At 43.7% G+C, this 18,843-nt stretch overlaps 1 protein-coding gene across 2 annotated transcripts in view; it reads right to left on the bottom strand.

Moving 5' to 3' along the window:
* Nucleotides 1-91: 91 nt before the first annotated feature.
* SPATA31H1 (SPATA31 subfamily H member 1) overlaps nt 92-18,843 on the bottom strand; it is a 41,049-nt gene continuing 22,297 nt past the window's right edge. The window contains exons 2-5 of one of the 2 annotated variants that reach the window (XM_055377642.2): nt 17,615-17,657; nt 16,896-16,950; nt 16,610-16,705; nt 92-16,258 (exon numbers count right to left, since the gene is read on the bottom strand). In XM_055377642.2, coding sequence (XP_055233617.2) covers nt 187-16,258; nt 16,610-16,705; nt 16,896-16,950; nt 17,615-17,657 — 16,266 coding nt within the window. In that variant the 3' untranslated portion in view covers nt 92-186. Of the gene's footprint in view, nt 16,259-16,609; nt 16,706-16,895; nt 16,951-17,578; nt 17,658-18,843 lie in introns of both variants that reach the window. The other variant, XM_055377643.2, reaches the window with a different exon arrangement.

The following is an 18,843-nucleotide window of genomic DNA, read 5'->3' on the forward strand; positions in this document are numbered from 1 at the left end:
TGCCCCTTTATTGATCTTAGAGAAATTACAGACCCATTCTCACCCGCCTCCCCCCGGTGGAGAGAAATGGAAGCCTTTCCACGCTGGGGGCGCAGGAATTGGAGGCAGTGGCTGAGCAGGAAAGAAGCCTGGAAAGGGCAGCACGATGAAGACTTAGGACAATGAATAATAGGGGCGGACCTCACCTCATCGAGTAGCTTCAGGCCTCCATACTTGCCCTGCTTTGGGATTTTTATGTGTGGTCCCGAGGAGAGTTATTTGATTCTTGAAATCTCTAGACAAACTATGGCTGGGCCTCTCTCCAGGGAAACTGTACTTGAGTCCCTCCTTAAGGGGACTGCGTTGGCTCCTCTCAGAGGGACTGCAATGGTTCCTCCCAGAGGGCCTCCCTGGCCTCATCTCAGAGGGACTGTGACGGGTTCTCTCACAGGAACTTCGATGGCTCCTCTCAGAGGTCCTCCCTTGCCTCATCCCGGAGGGACTGCGATGGCTCCTCTCAGAGGGACTGTGACAGGTTTTCCCAGAGGAACTGTGTCCTCTCCTCTCAGAGGGACTGCAACGGCTTCTTTCCAAGGGACTGAGGTGGCTCTTCTCTGAGGGACTGTGACTTCTCTCAGAAATCCTACGGTGGCTCCTCTCAAAGGACCTGTGAGATCTCCTCTCAGAGGGACTGCGATGGCTCCTCTCCAAGAGACTGTGACGGCTCCTCTCCAAGGGACTGTGATGTCTTCTCTCAGAGGGACTGCGATGGCTTCTCTCAGAGGGACTGCGATGGCTTCTCTCAGAGGGACTGCGATGGCTTCTCTCTGAGGGACTCTGATGTCTTCTCTCAGAGGGACTGTGATGTCTTCTCTCAGAGGGACTGTGATGTCTTCTCTCAGAGGGACTGCGATGGCTTCTCTCTGAGGAACTCTGATGTCTTCTCTCAGAGGGACTCTGATGTCTTCTCTCAGAGGGATTGTGATGTCTTCTCTCAGAGGGACTGCGATGGCTTCTCTCAGAGGGACTGTGATGTCTTCTCTCAGAGGGACTGTGATGGCTTCTCTCTGAGGGACTGCGATGGCTCCTCCAAGCGGGACTGCGATGGTTTCTCTTAGAGGGACTGTGATGTCTTCTCTCAGAGGGACCGCGATGGCTCCTCTGAGAGGGACTGCGATGGCTCCTCTGAGAGGGACTGCGATGGCTTCTCTCTGAGGAACTGCGATGGCTTCTCTCTGAGGGACTGTGATGTCTTCTCTGAGAGGGACCGCGATGGCTCCTCTGAGAGGGACTGTGAAGGCCCCTTTCAGAGAGACTGTGACAGCTCCTCTCGGGGGGACTGCAGTGATTTCTCTGAGACGGACTGCGCCAGCTTCTCTCAGAGGGACTGGAATGGTTTTTCCTAGAGGGACTGCGGTGGCTCCTCTGAGAGGGACTGTGATGTCTTCTCTCCAGGGAACTGCGTTGGCTTCTCTCAGAGGGACTGCGATGGTTTCTCCAAGAGGGGTTATGACAGGTTCTCTCAGAAGGACTGCGTGGGGTTCTCTCCCTATAGAAGCTGGGGTGGTTATGCTCCTTGTGTGTGAGTTTGTCTTTAAGATGTCGGTGCCAGGTTCTCTTCACAGGGGAACCAGGTAGGATTCTTCCTCTGGCCTGAACTCTGGTTCCTGGTGTGGACAAGTTCTTAGACTCCTGGCTGGAGGTTTCATTTCTATAGAAGTTTTTCTTTGATCTGCTACTACTGTCCTTTTGAACAGTTCCCAGAGGCTGCCCCACTGAGGCAGTTTGGAAAGCAATACCACTTTGGGAATCTGTGGGCTTGGGCAGTCGAAGAGGTCTGGGTTGGAAAGAGTAAGCTCTTCTTGGCTGTTGAGCTGATCTGCACTGGCCCGTTCCTCCCCACAATATGTCCTCCTGCTTAATGGTTGAGCCTGCTGGCATTAGCTTGTCAGCTGACCTCTTGTCTCTTTTGATACTGCTTGGTAAGCAATAGTCCCTGGCATTTTGTTTTGGATAATAGTTTTTGCTTGCCCACAAATTGTCTGGCCTTGTCCCGTCCACAGGCTTCCGCCCAACAGAAGCTATAACTCTGTGTGCTGTTTGGAATGCCCGCTTTAGGCTCTGAAAAAGCAGTTGCATGAACTTGGGTTGGGAAGGTTTCTTAGGTTGTCTTTTTAAAGAGGCAGTACTTGTCTGAGTTGCTCCAATCCTCTTCCTTCTTAAATGGGCTGCTAATGCCCTAGAGGGACTCTCTATTGTGGTTCTACTGTTTGTGTAGAACTTTCTCTGTTTTCTAAGTCCCTTGGTGATTCTCTTCATTGGATATTTTGAATCAGAGGTCTTTTTGGTTCTCACTTTAGCCCGTTTTTCATTCTGAGTGCTTTCAGAGTCACTCTCTGGTAGGTTGTGAACTTGAGTGAATTCATAGTGCCCAGGTGCTCTAGTTTTTGTCTTTTCTACTAGGTCAGGGCTGCTGCGTTGTCCTCGCCTGATGTAGGCTTGTACAGGAGCAGGGGACTGGGAAGGCCCAGACTGCAAATCTGTTGTGGAAGTAGGACTCTTGGAAGCTTGAGTATAGATTTTAGCTTTCCTTTGTGATGGTGATATAGGGCTTCTCCGTATGACGGGTCTATCTCTTTCACGATACTTTGAGATTTGGGGTCTTTTCCCAGTTCTCAGCCTAAAGCCAAGATGCAACCGAATCTCACCATGGCCTTCAGGAGTGCGTACAAGGTGGAGCTGTGGATAGATAAGAAGATAAGGCCCTGAAGTGGTCTGTAATTTATGATGGCAATTAAGTCCTGAACATCGGCCACACTGTAGGCAGATAGGGTATTTTAGGACTAGACCTGAAGCTAGAGGTGGAGGCACATCGGGGGGTATTTGACTCCTTAAGAGTTTTGCTGCTATTTTTAGCTGCAGATCTTGTAGCAACTGGAACTGTTCTGAGAAGTCAGTCTTAGCCTGGGAAAGATAATTTGGCTTGAGGGAGTGTTGGGACTCAGAAATCCTTGTCTGAGAATCACTCTGTGAGTCCTCACTTTCTTCCATTGGAACAAGATCTTCTCTATCGTAAAATATGCTGAGGGAAGACTCTGACTTTACCAGGACAGGAAGCTGGCCCCCTGCACATGAGACAGGCATATGTTGAATGACTTCTTGGGATATACCACTGAACCTTGAGTTTGTCTTCTTTATTCTCACTCTAGTCCCAGAGTATTGCTGTATTATGGAAGATGTGGAGCCACGTGTCCATATCCTTAAGGCCATTCTTTTCTTATGACCATGATAAAAAGTATGTCTCTGAATATAGTTTTTGACCACAGAAGGCTGAGAAATAGTAACTGGACCCTTCTCTGGCAGGCTCTGGGAAGGTTCCATCAGTTCAGCTGGAATCCCAAATAAATTCTGAATAGATTGACAGGTATCTGCAGTGGCTCTTTCTGCTAAAGATGTTTGAGAACAAAGCTTCCTTTCCATAGTGGTCCCTAAAATATTCCCCAGCATTAGCATAGTGGAGAGATATTTTCTTGGTAGTCGCTGCCTCCAGGCATGACTCTCCCAGACATTGTGTTGTCTGCCCGGGAAAAACTTGATGAGACCTTTTTGAACCCCTGATTCTGCCTGGAATGTCCTAGATCGTGATCTCCAGCTTTGTGGTAGATGTCTCTGAAGTGAGTTCTCTAGCTCCTCCATTTGCTTCCTCTTAGTTGTCTCTTTAGATATTACATCCACTCCTAGAATCTCAGGACATGGGTTTTCCACAATGTTAGCTGTCTTATCAGAGCTTTGATTATGAAGGGCCAAAGGAAAAGTTAAAGATTGTATCATAGTAGGGTCTATATAGGTCTCTTCAGGCTGCAAAATATCTGTCCCCGGGTTTTTTATATCCAAAGCTCTGGATACTTCCTGTATCCCAGAATCCCAAAGTCCTCCTGATTCAGATGCTGTTCTGACAGAGCTTGAAATGAGTGTGGTTGAAGAGCTTTGTAGGAACCTAGAGAAGTCAGTCCCTACTTGTAACTCTTCTGATGTTAACTTCTGACAGTCCCTATTCTGACACACGTGTCCTAGATTCAAATCCTCAGTTTCCATAACTTTAGGAGACTCTGTTTTTATCACTGTAGATTTCACAGCCTGAAGCCCTTGTTTATGAGTCAATATTGTATGTTCCTCAAATGGAGATGTTTGCGGTGAGGTTAATTCTTCAGATTTCACTTGAATACATGGCCTTGGAGTTAATTCTGCAGGTACTATCAGTTCTTGAAGATGTGGCCTTGGAAGTAAATCCACACAATTTATTGCTTCAATTCCTGATTCTAGGGCTACTCCTATTGGTTCTACAACCTGAGGAATTGGTCCTGGTGCTAACTCCTCAGATTTTACGATTTGAAGGGATGGCCCTGGGATTAACATAGTTTTTACAATTTGAAACCCTGTCAACTCCACTGTTTCCAAAATCTGGTGTTTTGGCTTTGTGATTAATTTTGTAGATATCACATCTTGCAAACATGGCCCTGCGTGGTGCTCTGAAGGTCTCACATGTTGCAGTTTTGGAGTCAACTCAATATATTCTACCATTTGAGGGGTTGGCCTTGGTATTGTCACAGACTTTACAATTTGAAATGGTGGTCCAGGGGTCACTTTCACAGATTGAACAACTTTTGGGACATCTACGAGGATTACCTCTTCAGATTGAGCAACTTGAAGCTGTGTCCTTGCAGATTCTGTGACTTGATCTAGTGGCTCTGGACTAATCCTCATAAATTCTACAATTCGACCCAGTGGTCCTGGGGTTGTCCCTGGAGATTTCATACTTTGATTCTTTGACTTTGTTAGCCCCATTGATACCTCCCTGTGCTGCCATGCCTCAGAGGTGAGCTCTACAGATTCTTCATGTCCTATAACTTGACTTGTTTGCTTCAGGGGCACCTCTAAAGATTCCTCCCTTTGTAGCCATTGCTTGCAGATCAGATTTACAGATTCTGGGACTTGATGTCCTAACCCTGATATTATCTCTGGAGATCCCACATGATGCTGTGGTTTGGGGGTTAATTGCAAAGTTTTCTCTACCTGCACTCCTGACTTAGAAGTCAACTCCACAGATTCAGGAACTCGATGTCCTAACCCAGGTGTCATCCCTGAAGCAGAATCTGGGATGTGATGTAATGACTTTGGAATCAGTACCACAGATTCTTCCCCTTGCAGTCTTTTCTCAGAGATCACCTCCACACATTCTAAGTTTTGAGGACAGAGCCTTGGGGATCTCTCTGCAAATCCAGTGGCTTGACTTGTTGGCTTTGGGGTCATTCCTAAGAATTCATTTGCTTGTATCCTTGCCTCAGCGGTCAACCCCATAGCTTCTGTAAAGTAATGCTTGAGTTCCGGAGTAATCCCTTCATATTCCACAGTTTGCTGCAGTGGCTTCATATATAACTGCCCCACATCCTTAACTCGGGGCCGTGGCTGAGAGAGCAATTCCATAGTTTCTAGGATTTGGTAGCTTTTCTCTGGAGTTAATCCTAAGAATTTTGAGCCTTGATCCCTTACCATTGGAGTCAGATCAACAAATTTTGGTACCTGAAGATCTGGCTGCAGCAGCATCCCTAAGGATTCCTTAGCTCTACCTGTTAGCTTTGGGGTCAACCCCACAGATTTCTCTACAGTATCTATGCCTTTATATGCCAATCCTTGTGCCATTTCTGAAGATTCTGTGGCGTGATAAATTGGTATTGAAATCAAATTTGCAGATTTAGGGACTTGATACTTTGGCTGTGGGATCATCTCTGCGTATTTTGCAAACTGATGCCCTGGTCTAGGGATTAGTTCAGAGGATTCCATGATTTGATAATTTGTTCTTGGAGTTTGCTCCCCATATTTCACTCTTTGAAGCAGTGACCCTGGTGCTAATTCCACAGATTTTATAGTTTGCTGCAGAGACACTGAAGATAATTTCACATGTTTTACGCTTTGCAACTTTGGCTCTAGAGTAAACTCCAAAGATTTCACATCCTGTTGCTGTGATTCTGGAGACAAATTTGAAAATCTGACACTAGTCAACAGTGATCCTGATGGGAACTTCCTAGTTGGCTCTGGTGCCAACATCATTGATTTCACATCTTGCCATCCTGAAGTCAACTCTTGATAATGTATACCTTGCTGTTGGGCCCCTGGTGTCAGCTCCATAGGTTTTACATCTTGAAAGCATGGCTTCGATGCAAAGGCCACAGATTTAACGCATTGTGACCCAAAGCATGATGTCAACCCTGAAGAATTTACACTTTGAGGTTGTGGCCATAGAGTTGACTTCACAGATTTCACATCTTGAGAACATGGCTCTGGTACAAATACCACAGATCTCACATTATGCTGCCTGAGGTGTGAATGGAACTTCTCAGAATTCATACCTTGCAGCTGCGGGCCAGAGTTGAACTCCTTTGGTGTTATATCTTGAAATTTTGTCCCTGGAGTCAGTTCACATTTTACATCTTGTAAATGTTGCACAGAGTTGAACACAACAGATTTTATACCTTGAAGCTCTGGCCCTGGATGCAACTCAGAAAATTTCATAACTTGAAATTTTGTCCCTGATTCTACACCTTGCAAGTGTGGCGCAAGTTTGCACTCCATAGAATCTATACATTGCAATTTTAGCCCTGGATTCAACTCAGAAGAATTCACATACTGCACCTGTGGCCCAGGGTTGCATTCCATAGGTACTGCACGTAGAAGCTTTGACCCTGGAGTCAATTCAGATTTTAAACCTTGCAAATGTGGTATAGGGTTGAACATCATAGGTGTCTCACTTTGAATTTCTGTCCCTGGGTTCAATTCAGAACACTTCATACCTTGAAGTTTTGAAACTGGAGTTAATTCAGGCGATTTCATACCTTGTAAATACGGCCCTGGGTTGCACCCAATAGAATTTACACAGTGAGCTTTTGGCTGTGGAATGAATGCAGAATTCACACCTTGCAAATGTGGCCCTGGGCTGCACCCAGTAGGATTTACACACGGAAGTGGTGGCTCTGGAATGGATGCAGAATTCATGACTCGCAAATTTGACCCAGGGTTGCACCCACTAGAATTTACACACTGAAGTTTGGGGCCTAGAATGGATGCAGAATAATTCACACTTTGTGGATGTGGCCCAGAATTATACTCAATAGAATTTACACACTGAAGTGGTGGCTCTGGAATAGATGCAGAAGAATTCACACCTTGCAAATGTGGCCCAGGGATGCACGCATTAGAACTTATACACTGAAGTTTAGGTGCTGGAATGGATGCAGAATTTACACCTTGCAAAGGTAGTCCACGGTTGCTCCCAGTAGAATTTACACACTGATGTGGTGGCTCTGGAATGGATACAGAAGAATTCACATCTTGCAAATGTGGCCCAAGGCAGAACACCTTAGATTTTATACCTTGAAGCTCAGGCCCAGGATTCAACTTGGCAGATTGTGTTCCTTGCAACTGTGGTCCAGGGTTGAAATCTAAAGATTGTGTACCTTGAAGCCTTGTTCCTAGGCACAACTCAGAAGATTTCACACCTTGCAACTGTTGCTGAAGATTGAATTTCATAGATTTTACATCTTGAAGCTTTGTCCCTGTGCATAATTCTGAAGATTTTCTATGTTGCAGATGTGGCTCAGGATTGAACAACATAAATTTTACACTTTGAGGGTCTGGCCATGGATTCAATTTATGAGATTTCTCATCTTGCTGCTGCTTTTCAGCATTGAACTCAGAAGGTGCCACACTATGAATCTTTGATTCCAAGGCCAACTTAGAGAGTTTTGCAACCTGCAATTCTGGGTCATGGTTGCCTTCTGTAGAGTTCACCATCTGAAGCTTTATCAACCCAGATTTCATATCTTCCAACTTTGCCCCAGGATTATATTCTACAGATTTCACACCTTGAAGGTGTATCCCTGGTGTCAACATAGATAATTTTCTATCTTGTAACTGTGAAGTTGAGCTTAACTCCAAAGATGTCCTATCCTGTACCTTTGTACCTACAGTCAATTCAGAAGATTTCACATCTTGCCGCATTGGCCTAGGCATGAGCACAGATTTCACTTTTTGAAGCTTTGTCGCTGGGATCACTTCAGAAGATTTCATACCTTGCAAGTGTGATCCAGAACTGAACTCCATAGATTTTACATCTTGAAGCTCTGTCCCCATTATTGAGTTAGAATATTTTGTATCTTGCCACTGTGGGCCCGAGTTGAACTCCACAGATTCCCCACCTTGAAGCTTTGTCTCTGGTGTTAACTCAGAAGATGTCACACCTTGTAACTTTAGACCATGGTGGAATTCTACAGATTTAACATCTTGATGGTTTGTTCCCTGAATCAACTCAGAAGATTTTTCACTTTGTGTCTGTTGTCCAGAATTGAAATCCATTGATTTCATACTTTGAAGCCTTGTCCCTGAGGTTACCTCAGAAGATTTTATACCTTGAAAGTGTTGTCCAGAACTGAACTTCATAAATTTTACATCTTGAAGCTTTATACCCATGATCAGATCAGAAGATTTTATATCTTGTAACTGTGGGCCTGATTCCAGCTCTACAGATTTCACACCTGGAAACTTCCTCCCCAGGGTCAAATCAGATTTCTCACTTTGTAACTTTGGACTAGGTTTGAATTCTACCGATTTCACACCCTGAAGCTTTCCCCCTGGAATCACTTCAGAAGATTTCACACTCTGTAAGTGTGGTCCAGAACTGAAATCCATAAATTTAATGTCTTGACGCTTTATACCCATGATCAACCTAGAAGATTTCAAATCTTGCAACCGTGGGCCTGAGTTGCATTCCATTAATTTCACTTCTTGAAGCTTTGTCTTCAGTATCGACTCAGAAGATTTCACTCCTTGCAACTGTGGCCCAGGTTTGAAGTCTGTAGATTTGACACCTTGAATCTTGGTCCTTGTGGTCAAATCAGAATATGGGATATCTTTCAATTGTGAACTGGGATTTAACTCTCTAAACTTCATGTCTTGGGACTTTGTCTTAGGGTTCAACTTAGAAGATTTGACACATTGCCATTGTGGCCCAGAGTTGAACTCCTCAGATTTCATACCTGGAAGTTCTGTCTGATGAGCCAATTCAGATGATTTCATGCTTTTCAAGTGTAGTAAGGAGTTCAGCGCTACAGTTTTATCACTTTGTAGTGGTAGCTCTTGGCTTAATACTCCAGATTTCACCCCTGAAAACTGTGGTGCTTGTGTAAACGCTGGAGACTTCACATCTTGCAGCTGTGTTCCTGGGCATGCCTCCAAGGGTTTCACTTTGTGCAGCTGTGGTCTTGGGGTCAACTCAGAAGATTTCACATCTTGTGAATGAAGCCCAGGTTTGAATGCCATAGATTTTATATCACAGAGCTTTGATGTTGAAATTGGGCCACATGATTTCACACTTCTCAACTGTAGCCCAGATTTCAAAGCAATAGGTTTGAGCCCTGGCAACTGATGTTCCTGGAGTGATGTCAAAGGTTGTATACTTTGGAGCTTTGGCCTTGGAGTCAACTCAGATGACTTCACATTTCTTAATTGTACTGAAGGTTTCAATTCTACAGTTGTGACAACTCGAGATTGTGAACCACATTTTAGCACAGATTTCACACCTTGGAACTCAGGTCCTGGTATCCACTGCACAGAGTTCACACTTCCAAGCTGTGAGTCTTTGTTTGACTCCACGTCTTTTACACCTTGAAGCTGTGGCTCTGAGGTTGACGCCAGAATTTTCCCTTTCTGCAACTGTGGTCCTCGGGACATCTTAGGAGTTTTCACACATTGCAACTGTGGCCCAAAGTTAAACTCCACAGGTTTTGCACCTTGAAGTTTTGGCCCTAGAGTCAATTCAGATGATTTTACACCTCCCGACTCTGTGGAGGATTTCAACTCTGCAGGCTTGACACCTCGAGATTGTGAACCAGGACTCAACCCTACAGTTTTTACACCTTGGAACTCAGGTCCTGATATCCACTGCACAGATTTCGCACTTCCAAGCTGTGAGTCTTGGTTTAGCTCTACAGTTTTCACACCCTGAAAATATGGCTCTGAGGTCGATGCTGGAATTTTCCCTTTTTGCAGCTGTGGTCCTTGGGACAACTCAGGAGCTTTCACAAAGTGCAACTGTGACCCAAGGTTAAACTCCATAGATGTTACACTTTGAAGTTTTGGCCCTAGAGTCAGTTGAGATGACTTTACACCTCCTGACTCTATGGAAGATTTCGATTCTCCAGGTTTGACACCTTGAGATTGTGAACCAAGATTTAACCCTATAGTTTTTACACCTTGGAACTCAGGTCCTGGTATCCACTGCACAGATTTCACACTTGTAAGCTGTGAGTCTTGGTTTAACTCCACAGTTTTCACACCTTGAAGTTGTGGCTCTGAGGTGGATGCTGGCATTTTCCCTTTTTGCAGCTGTGGTCCTGAAGACAACTCAGAGGTTTTTACACACTGCAACTGTGGCCCACGGTTAAACTCCATAGGTTTTGCACCTTGAAGTTTTGGCTCTAGAACCAATTTAGATGCTATCATATCTCCCAACTGTATGGAAAGTTTCAATTTTGCAGGTTTGACACTTCGAGATTGTGACCCAAGATTTAACCCTACAGATTTTAGACCTTGGAACTCAGGTCTTGTTATCCACTGAACAGATTTCATTCTTCCAAGCTCTAGCTCTTTGTTTAACTCCACAATTTTCACACTTTGAATCTGTGGCTCTACAGTCGAGCCCAAGGGTTTCACTTGGTGCAACTGTGGTCCTGGGGTCAACTTGGGAGATTTCATACTTTGCAACTGTGGTTCATGTTTGAACTCTTTAGCTTTTACATCTTGCATATTTGATTCTGGAGTCAATTCAGATGATTTTATACCTTTCGACTGTAGGTCAGACTTGAGGTCTACCGATTTTATACCTTCAGATTTTGGCTCTGGAATTAACTCCAAAGACATTACACCTTCTGACTCAGACCCTTTCTTTACTTGCTCAAAATTCACACATTGCTGCTCTTGTGAGTTTACAGATATCTGACCATCCTGTTCAGGCTCAAGGGTTAAATCCACAGGTGCCATCCCTTGAAACTGTTGCTTTAGGGCTAAATCCACAGATTTTACTTCTTCAAACTCTTCTCCTCTGGTTATATTCACAAATTTTACTGCCTGCCTCTTTTGCCATGGGGTCAACTTTACAGGTTTTACACATTGCAGATGTGGATCTTGAGTCTCCCTTATAGATTTTAAACTTCGAAGCTTGAAACATGGAGTAATCTCCACAAATTTCATATCTTGCATTTGTGGGACTGAGGTCAGTTCTTCAGGTTTCACACTTTGTAGCTGAGGCCTTTGAAGCGTCTCCATAGATTTAACCCCTTGAAGCAATGGCCCTGGTGCAAAAGCCATAGACTTCTTACCTTGCATCTTTAGCCCAAGTTTTAATTTAGCAGCTTTCATATCTTGCAGCTGTGTACCTAGGACCAACTCCTCAGTTTTTAAATCTTGAATTCTTGAACATGGAGTCAACTCCACAGATTTTACACCTTGAAGCTCGGAATCAGGGGTGAATTCCACAGATTTGACATCTTCTGTCTGTGACCCTAAGGTTATCGCCACAGATTTCCCACCTTCCAGCTGTGGACTTAGAGTTATCTCCATAGATTTCATGCTTTCCAGGCATGGTCCTGGAGTTAAGGTCACAGATTTCATATCTTCCAACTGTGATCCTGAAGTCAGCAACTCAGATTGAAGCTTTGAGCCCGGGCTTACCTCCTCAAGGTTTACACCTCCTGCCTGTGGCTCTGGGGTTAACGTCATAGATTTGACATCTTCCAATTCTGGCTCTGGTGTTAACTGCATAGTTTTCACATCTCCCAAATGTGGCCCTGGGATTAATTCCGCAGATGTCATATCTTCTAGCTGTGGCTCTGAGGTTAGCTTTTCAGATCTGAAACCTTTAAGTTTCAAGATTGGGCTCCACTCCACAGGATTTACGTTTTGTAACTGTGGTCTTTGTATCAATTCAAAAGATTTAATACCTTGTAACTGTGGTTGTCTGGTCAACTCAGAATGATTTACACTGGGCAACTGTGGCCCAGGAGTCAACTCCATGGATTCTGCATCTGGCATTTGTGGCTCTGAGACTAATTTATAGGAAACTTCAGCTTCAAGGCTTGGTTCTTGGTTGCCTGCTACATATTTTACACCTTGAAACAGTGGCTCTGGTACTAACAACTCAGGCTTAACCCGTTCCCCCTCTGGCCCTGGAGCCATTGTCACAGGTGGTACCCCTTGCATCTTTGGCCCTGGGGTCATCTCTAAAACTTTTACACATTGTAGCTGTGGCCCTGAGTTTAACTCTAAAGATTTCACACCTTGAGGTTGAGTTCCTGGTACTAAATCAAAACATTTGACATCTTGTAGCTGCAGCTCTGGGTTAAGCCCTACCTGTTTCATACTTTGAGTTCCTGGAAATATCTTTCCTAATTTGGAATCTTGCAGCCCTAACTTTGGAACCACCTCTACAAAATTCACACTATGAAACATTGATCCTGGAGTTTGATCCGCAGAATTGACACCTTGCAGCTTTGGCCTTGAAGTCAATTCAGAAAATTTGATATCTTGCTGCCATGGCCCCAGGTTTACTTCCTCAGATTTTACACTTTGAAATGGTAGTTCTGAGGTCGATTTCGCAGATTTCATGCTGTGAAACTGTGATCCTTCAGTAGACAGAACAGATTTCATATCTTCAATATGTGTCCCTTGGTTTGACTGCAAAGATGACTCTGGTACAAAATCTAGAGACTTTATATCTTCGAGCTGAGCTCCTGGTGTCAACTGCATATGTTTGAAACCTTGATGCTTTGGCTCTGGGATCAAATCAGAAAATTTGACATCTTGCAAGAATAGTCCTGGGCTTAGTTCCACAAATTTCACATCTTGAGGTTGTGATTCTGGAGTCAGCTGTACAAATTTGACACTTTGATGTGTTGGCTCTGGGATAAAATCTGACAATTTGATGTCCTGAACTGGGGAATCTGAGGTCAATTCATCAGATTTCACACCATAATGTGGGGGTTGTGAGATTAATTCTACAGGTTTTTCGCCTTGAAGAAGTGGTCCTGGAAATATCTTTGAAAATCTGACACTTGGCAACTGTGGCCCTGAGGTCAGTCCAGAAGATTTGACACTTGGCTGAGATGGGCCTAGATTTAAATCCACAGATTTTACACGTTGGAGCTCTTCCCTCTTAGTCAAATCCTCCAATGGCATACTTTGTAGCAGTAGCTCTGGCATCATCTCCTCAGATTCTACCACTCCTGTAGTTGACTGTTGGATTAAATTCATGTGTTTCATATCTTGCAACTGTGACTCTAGATCCAGCTGCTTAGACTTCTCTCCCTGGAGCTGTGGCCCTGGGGTCAGGTCCATAACATGTGGTTTTTGTTCTGTAATTAACTTTTTAGATCCTATCAATAATGGAGATGACTCACTGGTTAACTCCATAGATTTCAAATTTTGCAGTAGTGGCTCTGATTTCTCATATTGAGTGCCTGGTCCTAGAGTCAACTCCAAAAATCGTGTTTCTGAATGTGGTGGTACTGGGATGACCCCCTGGGTCTTATCAACTTGAGGCAATGCCAACCCCACAGTTTCTTTATATTCTGACATGGGGGGTATCTCTGACAACTCAGTAACTTCTGAACATGGCCCTAGATTGCAGTAAACAAACTTCATATCATGGGGCTGTGGCTCTGTGGTCACCCCCTCTGATTTCACACTTTGCATTTCTGATCCTGGTATCAAATCCAGAGATTCTTTTGTTGTGTGTTGTGATACTGGAGTTTCCCCCATTGCTTTTCCAAGTTGGTGCATTGTCTTGAGAATGTCTTGGAATGACACTGAGCTCATCTCCACAGATTCTGAAGTTTGGCTCAGTGGCCCTGGGCTAGTTCCTAAAGATGGTTGTGTCAACCCAATAGATTTTCCCACTTGGTGACAGTTGTCAGAGGTCAACTTTGCTTCTTTTCCTTGATATCCTGGTCCAGAGATCATCTCTAAAGATTCTGAGGCTTGATGCCATGGGGTCAATCTTTCAGGCTCTGTGGCTTCATGATTTTGTTTGGGGCTCATCTCTGCAGCTTTTACTTCCTTAAATTGTGTCCCTTTGTTCAATTCCCCATATTTCATACCTTGCACCTGTGTCTCAGGAATTGACCTCCTACATTCCACCATTTGAGGAGTTTTCACATCTTCAAGCAATAGTACTGGGGCTACCTTCTCAGATCTGACATCGTGTAACCATGGCTTTGGGGCCAACTCCGCAGATTTTGTATCTTCCGTTGGCGGTCTTAGGGTCAGCTCCACAGTGTTTATATCTTGAAACTCTGGTGGTAGGACCAGATGAACAGATCTCCTACCTTGCAACTGTGAACTTGGGGTCAAGCCCCCAGATTCTATAACATGTGGCTGTGCTGGTGGAATTATCCCCCTGAAATCCATGGCTTGTAATAGTGCCACTGGAATTCCTTTCACGTAACCCATGACTTGATGTAATGGTGCTGAGATCATTTCCAGTGATTTTGTGTCTTGACATATTAGCCCTGGAGTAGCCTTTCCTTGTTCCATGACTTGACTTTGTGACCCTGAGGTCATGCCCGCAGATTCCATGACTTTATGCTGTGGCCCTGGCATCATTTCCACAGTTTCCGTAACTGCATGTTGTGGCCTTAGATTCATCTTTTCTGGTTTTGTGGCTTGATGGTTCAACAATGTGTTCATTTTCACTGACTCTATGACTTGATATCGTGGTGTTGGAGTCGTTCCCACTGATTCTATACATGGATGTGATTTGTTAATCATCCCCATAGAATCCATAACTTGAAGCAGTGCTACAGGAGTTACTTTCTTATTATCTGTGACTTGATTCAGTAATCTTGTGGCCACCGTCTCTGATTCCATAACTTGGTGCTGAGACCTTGGGGCTGCCTCCATTGATTGAATGACTTGATTTGGTGGTTTGGGGGTTATGCTCACTGTTTCCATGGTTTCCATTGGTTTCACAACTTGACTTGGCAGCTGTGGGAACAAACCCGCAAATTCTGAATGTGATTCTGGGATCATCCCCATTGAATCCATGACCCGAAGTAGTGCCAATGGAGTTACCTTTAGGCTATCTTTGACTTGATATGATAGCCTTGGGGTCAACTCCACATTAGTCACTTGTGTCTTGTGCTGCTGTATCCTTTTTTCTGGAAAACCTATGACCCTCTCCTCTATACTAAGCTCTAGCACATGTTTTGGATCATTCTTCAGTAAAGGAGTTTCCTCTTGAATTACATTAAGTTCTAAACTTCTTGGAGGTAGACTGCCCATTGATGTAACTAAAGGCTTGAATCCAAGGATTTGGGGGCCATCCCCAGGTTGTAACTGCTTATCTGAGATAAGTGACTGTGAAAGTTTTGTTTCTGTGCTATTTGATCCAGATCCCACTCCAGCATTCACATGGAGCTGAAATGATGGAAGGTCTGAGGATTTGTTGTTGATATTTTGCTCAGTGTTTTGATGAATGGGCATAGATAACTGAGTTTGGGGTTTCTCTGATTCAGCAACTCCTCCTTGTACTTCAGTTATATAATTCAGCATTGCCCATGATTTCCTCAAAGGTAAAGGTGCTGTTTGTTGCCGCAAAGCAAAAACCTTCTGAGACATATGTTCTTCTAGCTCCCTTCTAACTGAAGGAGAGAGCTTGAATGTAGCCCACCTTGGAAGTCGTGGTCTCTCCTTGGAAACAGAATTTGGCTCATGATCTGATGTCAAATGACTCTTGCTCATTCTGTCATCATTTTTTTTCCTTTTTTGTTTGCAGATATTTAGGGGTTCAGAAATAGAGTTGATAAAAGAGCTCTGAGGTTGTAAGGGTGAAAGATCTGCCAAATTCTGAAAAAGTTTTGATTTCTGGGGCTCTGAGAGCTGAAAAAGAGGCAGGGTTGTGCCTTGGTTCCCGAACACAGAGGATTGCTTTTTGTGGGAAATAGGTAAACTATGGCTCCGGAATTCCCAAGTTGTTCCTTCAGAAAAGACAGGAAGATGAGACAGACTGGAGTCATTGCATGATGAACTAAAGGAGATGCTGTGGTCAGTAGAATGTTTTGCTTTCTTATAGTCACAACAGCATAGAACAGTCTTCTGAGCCACAAGAACAGAGGTGGTAGAGGAAGAAATCATATCCTGTGATTCAGGCAAATCCTGTTCCATAAGCCTTGATCTAAGAAATAAAGAGAAATGTTTCAGTTTGCATTGAAAGAGGAAAAGGAAAAAAGTGGCCATTTCAAATGCAAAATATTTTTGGCCTGAAGGAGAATTTGAAAAAAAAAAAAAAGTTTATTTCCCCAACATCAATTACTTATAGAAATAATTTCTCCACCAGGACAAAGGGAGGAAACTGTTCCCATTCCACCCAGAAATGATCCTTCCACCAGTTTGAACCCAGAACTTCCCCCACAGACAAAACAAACTCTCTCTTCTCCCTCTCTCCCTCCCTCCTTCATTCCCTTCCTTCCTTCTTTTTAAAACCTCTACCACCTTCAATCCCCACCCAGAAACTACATTGCCTGACCTTGCGCTTTCTAGGTATCGGAAGATCTGTTGAAGGCTCCGCTCCATTGACCAGAGTACATATTCCTGGGTCCAGCCCACATGGAGTTCTGAAACACTGGATGCAACAGTGTATGTCAATGTAATTGAAGTTTCATTAAAGTACCAGTAAGGAAAACAATAAGAGAGATTTAACTTAGAAAGGAAAAAGCTATCACATTGAAGGAAGTAAAACAGAGTCCAGGTACTTTACGTCTAACTTTCACAGAATTTATCAGTAGAATAGGCTGAAGACAGGCTTTACTCACCATGTCAGGTTAGCTTCAGTGCAAGCCATCCTGAGGTTTTCTTCCCACTGTGGATCTGGGAGAAGAGGTGAAGAATCTGTCAGCCTCATGACTATTGATGATCATGATCATTTTGTCCAACCCCCTCTTTTTGCAAATAAGGAAACAAAGATGAAGTTATGCCCAAGATCATAAAGCTAATAAGTGGCAGATCTCAGACTTAACCCATCTCAAGATTTTTCAAAAAGCCATACTATGCTGCCTTCATCATACAGTAGATGTAAGCTATATACATTGGGAAGAATAGGAATAATCATAGTAATAAGCAGTGAGAGTAGGGGAAACAGAGGTCATGATACATATCTTTTTCTCCAAAGGAGTCTATCCAGTATCTATGGTGGGGGGGAAAAGATAGGGAAACTTCCCTCACCAAACTCTTGGTAGTTACCCTTTGTCCATTCTAAATCTCACCAAGTTTCCTTCCCAATACCTTGGGCTTTGCACAAAAGGAGCTGAGGAAAGGAAGTATAAGGAAAGGAACCATGGAAAGAATTATGGAGCCGTATACATACATATCTTTAGACATGGAGATGCTAGAAAGAAGAGGCACACTTCTTCCATTTACATCCTCTTTTTCAACCTCCCTCCACCTGCTATTTAAGGCTAGAGTCATAAGGCCGACCCACAATTGGTCTGTTATTAACCTTGAGCTGAAGAGTAAAGGATAGGATCTCTCTGACCTGTTAACTTCTGGATCTTTTTCAATCTATGCTGCTTTGAAGTCTAGAGAAGCACAAAAAGAAAAAAGAAAATCAGATTATGTTCTAGGTTAGAGACTTTATTGACAGCACTTCTCACCTTTTAGATATCAGATATTGATACATCTCATGTATCAGATATTGATACAGTTGGCATCCATAACCACATGTAAATGCTGTAACAAACATATAAATATCAGGGAATATAGAGGACAGTGATTAACTTCCTAAGAGAGAAGGGAAGAGAATTATTCAAGAAGTTGCATTTGTACTGGAGTTTAAAGAATCAGCACAAGACTTTTAGGTGAAGAAAGAGTATTTCAGGCAAGTGGGAACATCACCGAGATCAGCATGTCATGATTGTCAGGTGCACTTTTGCTAAGTAGTGGGAGATGCTAGGCTGACAAGGTAGATGGAAGCCAGGTTATGCCTAATGGTAGAATTTTAATTTTATTCTGTAGTTGGAAAACTTCTGGGATTTTTTTCAAAGTGCTCCAGGTCATTTTAAAGGCAGTAATGACATTTGTTACAATTTCAAATAAAACAATTTTTTTTTTTTGAGATGGAGTCTCACTCTGTCACCCAGGCTGGAGTGCAGTGGCGCCATCTCGGCTCACTGCAACCTCTGCCTCCTGGGTTCAAGCGATTCTCCTTCCTCAGCCTCCTGAGTAGCTAAGCCACCATGCCCGACTAATTCTTGTATTTTTAGTAGAGACGGGGTTTTGCCACGTTGGCCAGGCTGGTCTCAAACCCCTGACCTGAGGTGATCCGCCCACCTCAGCCTCCCAAAGTGCTAGGATTACAGGTGTGATCCTAGTCCAGCATCCTTTTAAATGCCAAATTAAGTTCCTCGAAAAAGAGTAAGGGAAATCCTTACAGGCCAAAATTAAGGAGAAAACTGAAAAACATGAGTAGAAAATCATCTGATACTTCAATGCCCCACATCATTTGTAGTGTCAGTCAGAAGGGATTTGGGTTAACAACAAGGTAGGAGCAAAAGACAAGGCCCATGTGAAGTGTGTATTTGGAATGGAGACCCTGGGAAAAAGCCAGAATTCTCAAAAGTGCTACATGTTTAGTGGAAAAGTGGCTAGGAAAAAATCTGCCCACCACAAGAAAATTTGTACTCTAGGTGGGAAAAAACAAAAAACACCTTCTCTGAGAATTTTAACCATGAGTCTATCCTCATACTGGCTTGGAGTTCTAATTTA

This window comes from Gorilla gorilla, chromosome 12 (genome assembly GCF_029281585.2).
Source record: "Gorilla gorilla gorilla isolate KB3781 chromosome 12, NHGRI_mGorGor1-v2.1_pri, whole genome shotgun sequence".
Taxonomy (NCBI): Eukaryota; Metazoa; Chordata; class Mammalia; order Primates; family Hominidae; genus Gorilla; species Gorilla gorilla.